At 33.2% G+C, this 12,403-nt stretch overlaps 1 protein-coding gene across 3 annotated transcripts in view; it reads left to right on the top strand.

The window, feature by feature from the left end:
• The window catches only part of LOC129913047 (uncharacterized), a 248,694-nt gene that overhangs the window by 88,603 nt on the left and 147,688 nt on the right, over positions 1-12,403 (top strand). For all 3 annotated transcript variants that reach the window (XM_055991431.1, XM_055991432.1, XM_055991430.1), the window contains one exon: positions 336-434. In XM_055991431.1, the coding sequence (XP_055847406.1) occupies positions 336-434 (99 nt within the window). The remainder of the gene's footprint in view (positions 1-335; positions 435-12,403) is intronic.

Here is a 12,403-nt window from a genome sequence, read left to right as displayed (position 1 = left end):
CGTAACAAAGCAAAAAAAGGAGATAAACCATATCAAAATTCTTGCTATCCAAGCTTGTATAATCTGATGAATCCTTTACTTTCTTTTTTAAACAAATTAAAGATTAAAATAATAATAATAAATTACCAGCGGCATTTGATTGTTTTGAAATTTTATTCTTTTGATCCTGATTAATAAATTGAGTCATCAAAGTTTTGTTTTTTTTTTATTAATGCATTATTTAGACATCCTGACTGGTATGTGACATTTCTCATTTATGCCTTTCTGACAAAACGAACGAAAAGAAAAAAAAAACATAAATTTTAATTCAAAAAATTTTTCACCTTCATTTACAGGTGACATGGCTGAAAGTTGACACGGGGAAATTTTTTGAATACATCAACGGAAGGAATCCACCGTTTCGAAATTCCAGTGTGGAAGGTGGTGAAATTGACGTGAGTACATATTTTTTGTCGTTTTATTATATTTACAGCAGGAGCGAAATTACTTTGCATTTTTTATAATTTATATGTTTTTGCGGAAAAATGTTTTAAAGTTGATAAGTGTTTGTTTTATAGATGAATGGCTGTGATTTAATAATAAATCTTTGATTTGCCACTAGAGGGCGCCAAGCTCAATTTAATGAAATGCCATATTACCTATAACTATGAGAAAAGCAAGACGCTTTCATCGAAACCTCGTTTGCCAAATTTTGATAGGTACGACAGAAGTTGTGAGAGAATAGATGAACAGAGCTTTTATTTTTAAAAGTTTATTGAATTTGCTTTCCTCGAGTTGTTCATTTGAGAGTTTAGCTAGAATATCATTTTCGTAGCAAAAATTCGACTGATGTTATTGAAGAGTAATAACGGACTGTAGTTTAAATTCAAGTTGCTAGCACCTTTTTTACAAGATGACGATTTTTGCAGTTTTTCATATTATCATTATATTATTTGTTGATGCAGTATTTTATTCGTTATGATCTTTAAAAGTACACGGAGAAAAAAGGACACCTTGGAATGAGATGAATTCCACTTAAAATCTCACCACATTAAAACAATAGGATTTCCGCTTAAAATAAGTAGAATCTACTTAAATTCTCTTAAATTTTAGGTGAACTTCAATTCATTTTTAAATTATCGTTAGACTTTAGCTTGAATTTCAGTTTATCATACATATTTCCAACAGCGAGATAGCTTGATGGTAAAGCACTCGCCTATTGACCCCACACTTAGAATCGATCTCAAGTGACTGCCAGTTTTTTGTTTTATTAAAATGTTTCCACATAAAATTAAGATGATTTTCGGCTTAAATTAAATTAAGAAGATTTGTCCTTTTAATTTAAGATGGAAATCATCTTGACCAAAAAAAAAAGCAATGAAGAAATCCGCTTAGTTTAAAACGGAATCCGCTTGTTTTTAGGTGGTATTTTTTCTTTGTGTATCATATTTGATTGTGGAATAGTCTGCGTTAATTTCTATCATTGTCAAATGAATGAAGATGTAAGAAGTCTTTCTGAGTAAAACTCTCCATAGAATAAATTCAAACCTTGTAAAAATTCAAAATCTTCCTAAATGGATCACGGTGGAGGTGGGTATGGTATGGTGACTAGCAAGTAATGGTCAAATAAGAACTGATTGTAAAGTTGTAAAAGAGATTTACCTTTTCATTTGTTCTCTCTCATACTCAACTATGAAGATACTCTTATTAAGTTTATCTTCTTAAAACAATAAGATTTCTTATAAAGCAATCGGAATCTGTTAAAACTCTGTTAAAATCAAAATAAGCTTCATTTTATTTTAATAAGAATTTTCTTCTAAAAACAATTTTAGTGTATTTGCTAATGAAGCTAATGAAGTAATATCACATTTATTTTATTTGCATTCTTATTGGAATTGGAAAAATTTAAAAAGATTAATTTTTCTTGGCATACATTTTGCACTGTAGATGCTCTGTTAAGTGCAAGAAATTAAAAAGATTTGTCCGCTTATTTTGAGACCTCATCACAGTGGTACCTTTGTTGCTTTTTGGCGTCAATGGCACAGCTATTTCTTGACAAAATGTCATGAAATTTGGTACACTGAAGGATATTAGTAGGTATGGAGAATAAAATGCCAACTTATTTTTATTCGAAATGGGGGCTTCAAAATGACGGCCAGAATAAGCCTTTAAATAAAATTTTCTGCTTCAAAATAGTATATTAGCTAGAAATTTGGCTAAATTCATGTCAAAAAGGTGATGGATCTTAGATTTAGGATTCATAGTTTCATATTATGCATTAAAAAAATCTAAAATTTTGTAAACAAAGTCCAAAAAGTGTTAAATTAGTAAAACGCACTTTAAGACCTCTTATTACGTTATTTAATGGATTCATTTTTTAAATTAGCACAATTTTGACATCTCTTCTATTTCGAATATTTCGGGGTTATACGGTTGCCAACTACGTTTTTAAGTAAATATGAGAACAAATTTCAATGTTCAATAAAACTCAGCCCTATGATGGTAGCCGATCGGAAGAAAATTTTATCCGATTTGTACGAATTTTTCAATTTTCATATGATTTTAACCCTTCCGACAGTAAAATCGGACAGATGTACGAAAAAAAATCTCAGGTGCGTTGAAAATTTAAAATACATGCGATGCTATGCAGTGAACTGTCAAAATATTTGAGACGCGTTGTGCTTTATGCTTTTTTTTCTTTCCGATTCTTCCCGATAGAAAAATAAACGTGAAAAATTATCCGAAAAATATAAAAACCAAAAAAATTGGAATAATTTCTCTCTTCAAAGTCGGGTACCGTGAATACAAAAATCTTCCGATCGGAACTTTTCTCCGATCGGATATTTTTCCGATCGGCTACCATCATAGGTCTGACTGAGAATTAATTTTTTTCGGTAAACCAAAATATACTTCTCCAGTAGATTTTATTATTTTAAATTCAAATCCAAAGTCGAAAAAAATGTGACGTCATAGATTTTTTCGACTTCGGATATGAATTTAAAACAATAAAATCTATTAGAAAAGTTTATTTTGGTATTGAATTTTTTTGCAAGTTAAAAAAAATGATTTTCTAACATACACTGAGGGAAAAAACAGCAAGTTCAAGTTAGAGGGAAATTTGACTTAGAGGGAGACGACTTTATATAATTATTAAGAAACAAATATTGAATGATTTAGGTTATTTTTGAATAGAGGCCCGAACGCGGTATAGCAGCTTTGACGGAGCAAACAAGATCTGGTTATTGAGATATTTTCTCTGCAATATTTATTAGTTTCTCTTCAATTTTCCATAAGACGACTATATTCAAATAGGTATTAATATCTACGATGTTAACAAGGTTATAATCAAAATCCACTCCTGTAATATAAAAATCGGTGGTGTTATGTTTGATAGAGAACATACGTTAGGAAATCAAAAGTGATTTGGTTCACAGTAGCATAAGCAGAAGTACACCTTTTGTGCGGAATCATTCCTTACGAGGATTGTTGTTATACTCTTGTATGATTTTTTTTTTTTTTTGGTATTGTGCCTCCAAGCTTATCCTGTGTATTGATATTCTCGAGTTGTGTTTTGTTGTGCCGATTGTACCTACATTTGTTCTGCGCACCATTATGACTGCCAGGCAATGGAACTTGTTCATTTAGATACGCTTGCCATCAGCCATTATGGGTTTAAGGATGTAACCGACATTTTGTTTCTTTTTTTTCTTCTTGTTATCATGTCAGAGCTTCTGGTAGGTTTAGAAAACAGAGCTACAAACATATCAAAAGGATACTTATGTAAGAATATGTATAGATCCTGAGTGCTCTTATTATCTATTTGTAAACAACAGCACCTGATTTCGTATCTCTCTCGTTGCTGTCTTGTTCTTTTTAAAATTTGTGTGTTTTTTTTTATTTAAGCAAGGATATGTTACTTTTTGTATGCCGACAAAATTCTCATTTAGCTTTGAGCCATTTTATAGGGAACAACGAACAAATAACTTTTGTTGAAAGACGAAAGGAGTTTGTAATGTGGAGGTTTTTTTTATATTATATTGAAGAAGATATCTTGCCTTAATTTGAAGCAACGAGATTTACTTGAGTATACGAATAAGACGAACATTTAGATACTGTAATACACATTGTTATGTGAAAAAAATAAACAAGTTTAAGGTTTTTATTTTTTGTATCTTTTCTACTTTGAATGTAGGTAGTTTGTTCTTTTATTTTTTGTAACATTCTATGAGATAAGAATTAAATTTTAAATTTCAGAAATGTATACTGATTGATACACGGATTAAGTGTTTTCTTATATTTTTGGCTGATTTCAAAGTTATAAAGGAGCAATAAACACGTCGTTGCTTGAGAAAAAGTAAAAGCTAATGCCATTAGAACCTACTATTGAAGTCGAAAGGAACCATGGGAAAACAATGTCTCCACTTCTGGAGAAAGTCGTTGTTCTTTAATAAGATCAACGTACGGTATGTTTATTTTGAATATGATGACAGATGACAGTGGCGAGATCGACGCGCACTTGTGAGTTGCAGTGTTGCCAAAAACTATGATTTATCATAGTTTTCATGAATTCTGAAGTCTGAACTCAAATAATGAAAGATCTATTAATATGGCCCAATAGGTCGTATTTAGACCCCCGTTTATCTTAGACTGGGGTAAATCCAATGTAATTTGAATAGGAAAAACTCCAGTCTTTCTTAGAACCAGCTTAGATGTTAAAAATAACACTTTTCAAAACTAAAATTAGAAATCGACTTGATACTGAATCACCAATTGGTCTTTTACACACGAACGAAATTGTCAAAAATCACAATTGCTTTGACTTTAAAGTGGAAAAAATTATAAAATGTATTGGGCCATATTCATAGTTCTTTCATAAGCTGTTATTTTCTTGTTTCTAAGATAGACTGAGATTTATCTTATTCATAGACAATTTAGACCCACTTCTATATCATTTTTCTTTGGAAAAGAGCTGCTGGCTAGTAACTTTAGACTCCAGACTAATGTCGTTTTCGATTGGTTTCACTCAAGAATTGACTCATTCTGAAATCGAATGGAACAGGTCAAATCGCTTTAGTGATGTGTTTTTTTTTTTTTAAGAAAGAAAACGAGGAGGACATACGATAATGTACTAAAATAAAACCAATAATAAAAATATGAAAAAGAGAAGAATGAAAAGAAAGAAAGGAAGGAAAAGAAAGAAAAAAAAAAGATAAGAAAGAAAAGAAAAAAAAAAAGAAAAAGAAGAATAAGAAAGAGTTGTAAATTGAATGAGGTTTGTTATTGTTATTTTTAATTTTTTTTTTGTAATCGAAATTGTCCACTTAAATTGGTTTGTCCCATGGGACATTTGAGGTGGGACAAAGTACCACCTCATTTCGAAAAATGAGTACCTCATACAAACTAATTTTAAATTCGTGTCCTACCCATCACTAAATCGCTTCCACTCAATTCTGTTTTTTTTTATTTGTCTGAAATTTCAAATGTCAAATATTTGTATTAATTTTTTCTTGCAAACGAAAGTAATGGCGTTAGAGTTGGAAAATTATGAATTATAATTCGAAGAAATTGGTAATTTACCCATTAATGTATCCATTTTTGATTTGTAATTAATTTAAATTTCAGAAAACAATAAATTGTTGAATGAAAAACAAAAAAACAGTGATTGAGTGTTTTTTTTTTTGACATGCGATTGAATTCTGTTTTGAAATCAAGAAGAGAATTTCTATTCTGAGAAGCGTTCTGCCTGTCATATTCTTGCGAATAAAATACTTTCAGAAGGCTTCTGAATGATTCCGGACGCTTCCGGAGAGCCAATCGAAAACGACATAAGTTAGAATAGCTTTAAAAATATGACTTAATGACTATGAATATGGCCTATTATATCGTTCAGTACCTACCAAGTACATTTACGTTAACATACAAACTGAAAAGTACAAACTGAAAAAATATTTTTAAAATTTTGTTAAATCCGAAACACGTTGTTGTTGTTTTATTTTTCCCAAATCATGATTTTTTTCTCAAATCATTAATTAAAAATCATGATTTTTTATTTTTTCATTCGGCAACACTGGTGAGTTGTGATGTTTTTAGTATTGCGAATTCTTGATGTAGGACTATAACCGTACCATACTGACTGATACGGATTAAACCCATCACCACCACCGATCGGAATTCGTAAATGAGAGGCGATCAAAAATTCTAAAAGATTGCCCAGCTCCCATCAAGATCTATAACAAGTAATTGGGTTGTGTTGACTGTTTCGACGTGTTTGTTTTTAGGAATATTATTGAATATTTTACTTTTTGACTTTAATGCTTCCTACTAACTTTTATGCCAATGTGTTACATCGACACTTATTTAGTTTCTGTGAAACACCAACAAAAATTCCATACTTTTAATTCAGTTAAAAATTAAAAAAATCTGAAAATTAGTTTTCAAAATAAAATTTGCACTTTAAAATTCAGTCACAACGGGTATTTTTTAATTTTTAAGAAAGGAGTGGGTCCCCTGGTACCACCACATCAGTTAAGGGCTAGTTCTGTGACAGAAATGACTTTGGATGGTTAAGTTAGAAACACTTAAATTGAAAAAAAAAATGGAATAAAACATTATTTAAAAAAATTCTAAGTCCATACATTGATAAGAAGTGAAACTTTAGAAGTGTCGAAACTTTAATTCATGTTCGATTTTTTCGAATAAAAATGTTTGAACTGTTATGTAATCTTTAATATTCTTTATCGCTGCTGTAGGTGTATTATTGGCATCGGCATGGGAAATCTTTGCTTTTAACTTCTCTAACCAATTCACTTTTCTGCCTTGAGTATTAACATTTATATTTTTAAGAGAGCTCTTGCTCTTGACTAGATATTGTTGGAATATTCAGAAAATCATTGAATTTTAATTCTGTTTTCGACCGAGATGATGATGGTTTTTCCAAGCTTTTAATATCTTTCTATCGCAGTTTTGTGCTTCCTAGTTCCGACAATACATTTCAATAATATTTAAGGTGTCTTGTTTTGTTTTCGAAGACATTGGCGACGAAGACTAAAAGGAGTGAAACCGCAGAAAAAATAGCCTCGTTTGCTTCTTCAGAGAATTGAAGATAAAATTTTCAAAACGAGCGAAAAGACTGTTGCATTCTAATTAAAATGTCATTTAAAAATAGCGATTGATCGTCGTTAATCATTTTATCGGTTATAATAACTTTTAATGGTGGTAAAAATGGAATCAGCATTCACCGTTTTCGCAAAAAATCCAATATTTCAGCAAAAAGTTTCCTGAGTATTCCTTCAAATAGGTATGCTTTGGGAAATGCTATTAAATTATCGCATTTATGAACCTTGCAAAGTTCGTCCAATTGATTCTCTACCATTCTAAATCGCCAGCTTAACTGAAGCCACCTGTGCGATAACATGAGACAATTGTCAACGATGTCTCCCCCTCTGTGCCACGTAGTTATGTGTTATATGTGTTTCTGTTGTTCTTTCTTTCTTTGTCTTTCTCTTTGTTGTATTAATGTCTTGTGCTGTATCAGCAAAATGGACTAAGTTTCCGAAGCTGTAGTGTGTGTCTAGTCCGTAGATTTATCTTCGGATTAGATTAATATGTAATGTAATGTAATGATTCTCTACCATCAGGATTTGTATTGCTGATTCATACAGAGTTCCAGTTAGTAACCACTGGATTTTCAAATGAACTTATTAAGAGATTTTTTAATGTTTTAGATTTTTCTACAGATAACAGGTTTTAAGGTCTTTGTTGCAGTGTTTTCTCCGTTTTCCTGTCTCCACCATTTACAACCAATTTTCAGCGTTTTGTTCCACCGATTACGTGTTTTAGGTTGTTAAAATATCTCTACGACACGTCATAGTCTGTATTATATTTTTATTTTAGCTTACTTTAAAAGACCCTTGTAAAGAAAATTAAAACACATCACACTTTAAGTTTTGACCAGCAGAATTATGTGTTAGTTGCGCATACATTTTCAAAGATTATGAGGTATTCTATGAAATTTTAGTGCAATTGTGTATATGCAATACTATGCAATTTTTAAATTCTTGCATGAACATCATAAAATTCACAAACTTTATCGATCTCTTTTGAACATGGTTCATGAGAACAAGTTGTTGAAGTTAGATTGCTTATATTCATCAATTCCTAAAAATAGATTTAACACAAAAAAGGCTCAAAACACAAAAAAAAAAACTTTTAAAATTATTTATTTAGAAATATATTGGTTTTAAAAACTAATTCATGGTTATTTTTTAACAAAACGAACAATGATGATATTATTGACATCATCTAATTTTTTTTTTGCCCAGGTGGCAAATATTGATTTGATGGTGTTGTCGACGAAACAGAAGAAGAATAAGAAGATGGTGTTGTTGTTGACGAAGGAGAATAAGAAGATGGTGCTCTTGTTGTTGAAGATGAAGAATAAGAAGATGGTGTAGTTGCCTCGACCGATAAAACTCTTTCAGATGCTGAACCATAGTAGTTATCTGTTTTTACTAACTCACCAATCGATGAACCAATGCCTAATCCTGAGGCATAACCACTTCCTGATCCTGAGTTACCGCTTCCACCAAATTTAGACGATTCTACTGTAACGTGTGAAGCATAATTGCCAACACCAGGTCCGCCTAAAGACCCACTTCCAGTAGTTTTGGTTGAAGTAGTTTGATATGTTGTTTTAGTAGTTGTACTTCCAGAATTGGATCCTAGCAATGATCCACTTCCAATAGTGTTGGATGATCCAGATCCAAATGATGATCCGCTTCCAAAGGTGTTCGATGATCCAGATCCAAATGAAGACCCTGAAGATCCGCCTCCCAAAGTGTTGGATGATCCAGAACCCAATATAGAAACTGATCCTGAAGTTTTGCTTCCAGAGCTGGATCCTTGAGAAGATCCGCTGCCAAAAGTGTTGGATGAGCCAGTTCCAAATGAAGATCCTGAAGAACCACTTCCAAAAGAGTTGGAAGATCCAGATCCAAATGAAGAGATTGATCCTGAAGTTTTACTTCCAGAGCTGGATCCTAATGAAGATCCGCTTCCAAATGTGTTCGATGAGCCATTTCCAAATGAAGATCCTGAAGATCCGCTTCCAAGAGTGTTGGACAAACCACTACCTGATCCCGATGAAGTGGTAGTAGTAGTTGTTGTTGTTTTTGATACATAATTAGTTGCTGAAGGACCGCCAACAACAACATTTGATTGTCCAGAACTTGATCCCTGCAAAGAACTACTTCCAAAACCATCGTTACTTCCAGCATTGTAAGTGTTAATCAAGGAACCACTATTTTCGGATGTTTTGAGAGCAACATTGCTATTAACTGGGAATTTTGAAATTGGTCCCACTACTGAATTGCTTCCAGATTCTCTGGTGTAAACAGTATTTGATCCGGAGTTTGAGTTAATCACTGGACCACTTTGGAAATATTTCGATGAACCAGTACTTGATCCCGATGAACCAATATTAGAACTTGTCAATCCTGTATTAGAGCTCTTAATAACGTTCAACTGACCAACGCTTGATCCCAACAATGCATCTCTTCCTGAAGTAACACTTTGTCCACCACCAATAGTAGACACAACATTATTTGAACTTGCACCATAATTTCCAGCACCACCAATAACTGACGTCGAAACAATACCTGGTCCCAATAGTGCTTCAATACCCTTACTAGCTTCCTTGGCACTTGCATAATTCAAAACTGGAACAATTCCACCATTAAAAGCTTCAGTACTTCCTCCAGTAGCTTCATACTGAAGTTGAATTTCTTGTTTAGCCCTTTCAAGATCTTCTGGAGTTCTATATTTGATAATTTTGACTTCTGGTGGTGTTTGTATACTTTCTTGAATCTGTTCAAGTTGTCCAACCAATTGGGAAGATTCAGCTTCCTTACTTAGAATGTAAATAGCTGTTTGCTGTTCAATAGCTTGCTTGGCAAGTTGTATAGCAGCATTTGTGGTAGCAGAATTTTCTGGGGCATTAATGAAAATTACTTGAAGATTCTTCTTCAATACATTACTTAACTGTTGGGTGACCTGTCCTTCCTCTTGTGGTTCTTCAGGTGCTTCAAAGCTATAAAATTGTTTGCTGTATTCAACAGTTTGGGGAACTGAGTCTAGAGCATCAAGTCCAAGAACAATTTGTTGTCTATTTCCACTGATTCCAATATTTCCACCACTTTGATAACCAGAGCCGATTAGTTGGCTAGAACCTATTTGACCAGATCGAATAGTAGATCCACCTGCATTGTAAATTTGGCTACCAGTTCCAATAATGTTTCCAGAGTTCAAAACCTGACCGGAACTTATCAAACCTCCAGAGTTCAAAACCTGGCCAGAACTTATCAAACCTCCAGAATTCAAAACCTGACCGGAACCTATCAAACCTCCAGAGTTCAAAACTTGACCAGAACTTACCAAACCTCCAGAGCTCAAAAGCTGACCGGAACCTATCAAACCTCCAGAGTTCAAAACTTGACCGGAACCTATCAAACCTCCTCCTTGATTATAGACAACATTGTTTCCTCCAGAACTAATTATTCTTTCCGAAGTAACTATTCCGCCACTAGAGTAACCACCATTATTTATGCCAAATAGTTGACTACCAGCTCCTTCTTGGTCTAAGCTTTCAGTTTGTCTTGTGTGAAGATGATTTTCAGCATGTGAAACACTCACATCTTCTGTCTTGGTGATTTCCTTAACAATTTCTTCGGTAACCTTTGCTTTGGCATCCTTACCTTCATCGGTGCTCAAAACTTTTGTGAATGTTTCCAGTGTTTTGGCACCAACTTTGGAAGCTTCCTGACAGTCTTCATCAACTTTCTCAACTCCTTTGATCAGTTTATTGTCAGCTTCAATTTTATTAGCTGATACACCTTTGCTTACTGCTTCTACTTTTGCAGATTCAGGCTTCAAACTAGGTTTAATAGTTGTTGTTGATACTGAAACTTTGGTATCTTCATTTTTGCCTAGACTTGCCGCACAAGCTGTTGCTATTAATAAGCTGAAAATCTAATTTATGATTAAATAATGACAAATACAATTTTTAACTATTTTTAAAAAGTTATAAAAACTCACAATATACGACTTCATCTCGTATGCTGATGCGTGCTTCCTTCGTTGTCGCAGACTGGAAATACAATAATTTAAAAATACAAACATTGGATTTTTATATTCAATCTTCAACAAAAACATTTTAAATTGTCCGAAAAAAGAGAAGAAGAATCAAATTAAAGAATGATTCTAGATTCTAGATTAACATAATCTTTCAAATCACTTGTGGAATAGGTCAAAAGATGTAGACAAGAAAACAAATATAATTGAAAGAAGTGTGGAAGAAGTTAAATTAGCGTGGTATATGAATATGCAAATTAGAAGATGTTAGTTAAAGAAAGAACTAGAATTGTATATGGGTTTTGGTCAAGAGATAAAATATATACCTGCTGGGAGAACTTATGAGCTTGTTAGCTATTATTCAACCGCAAAAGTTAACTTTTTCAGGAGGTATTGTATTTTTGTTTGATTAAAATACCACCAAGATTTTTGATGTGATAGTTTGGATTAAATGACAACATCCTTCTTACGTAGTTAAGTATCTTTTGGGGTTTTTTTTCCAAATTTTATAAAACCCATATCATTTTTGGAGGCTGGTTCTCTAAAATAAAATTTACCCAAATTAAATACAAGTTCTTTAGTCATAAAATTTTGTCATAATCATGATTTAAGGCTTTTTTTTTTATTAGAAGCTAACATGTGTTGAGACTAAGTGTCTAATGAAAGTGAAGAAATTCTAAAAACATAATAAAATATAAAAAGATCCGACTTCTTCTTCTTTTCCATTATCGACGATAGTCATGATCTCGGATGGGGTCACAACTCTCCCACTCTACTGCTTCACACTACGGCTCCGCATATGGGGTTCGCCGGGTTGACCTCAGGAAACGTCGGCAGGCTTCTCGATTTTGAATTGTTCCATGTCTAAGGCCAACTGAATGCAGTTGTCGTTGCATTTGTCTTCTCCATGAATTCTTAGGCCTGCCTCTTCTTCGCGATTGCGTTGGAACGTCGTAAGCGATCGCCTTTTGAACTGGGTTCTCAGGGTTTCGTCTTTGTACATGACAGTACCAGCTTAAACGGTCATGCTGTATTTTATCCAAGATGGTGTTTTTGATGTGAAGGCTTCCTCGGATTTTCTTGCTTCTGATTCGATCAAGCTTTGTTACTCCTGCTGTCATACGAAGCATCTTCATCTCAGCTGCTGTCAGTTTACTCTCATACGTTCTGTACATTGTCCAACATTGTGAACCGTATGTAAGTGCCGGGCGAACAACTGCAGTATAGAGCTTTCCTTTCAGTTTAGGAGGCATTTTTCGGTCACAGAAGATGGCAGAGTTTTCGCGCCACTTCATCC

This window comes from Episyrphus balteatus, chromosome 3 (assembly GCF_945859705.1).
Source record: "Episyrphus balteatus chromosome 3, idEpiBalt1.1, whole genome shotgun sequence".
Classification (NCBI taxonomy): domain Eukaryota; kingdom Metazoa; phylum Arthropoda; class Insecta; order Diptera; family Syrphidae; genus Episyrphus; species Episyrphus balteatus.
This window is presented reverse-complemented; position numbering and strand designations above follow the sequence as displayed.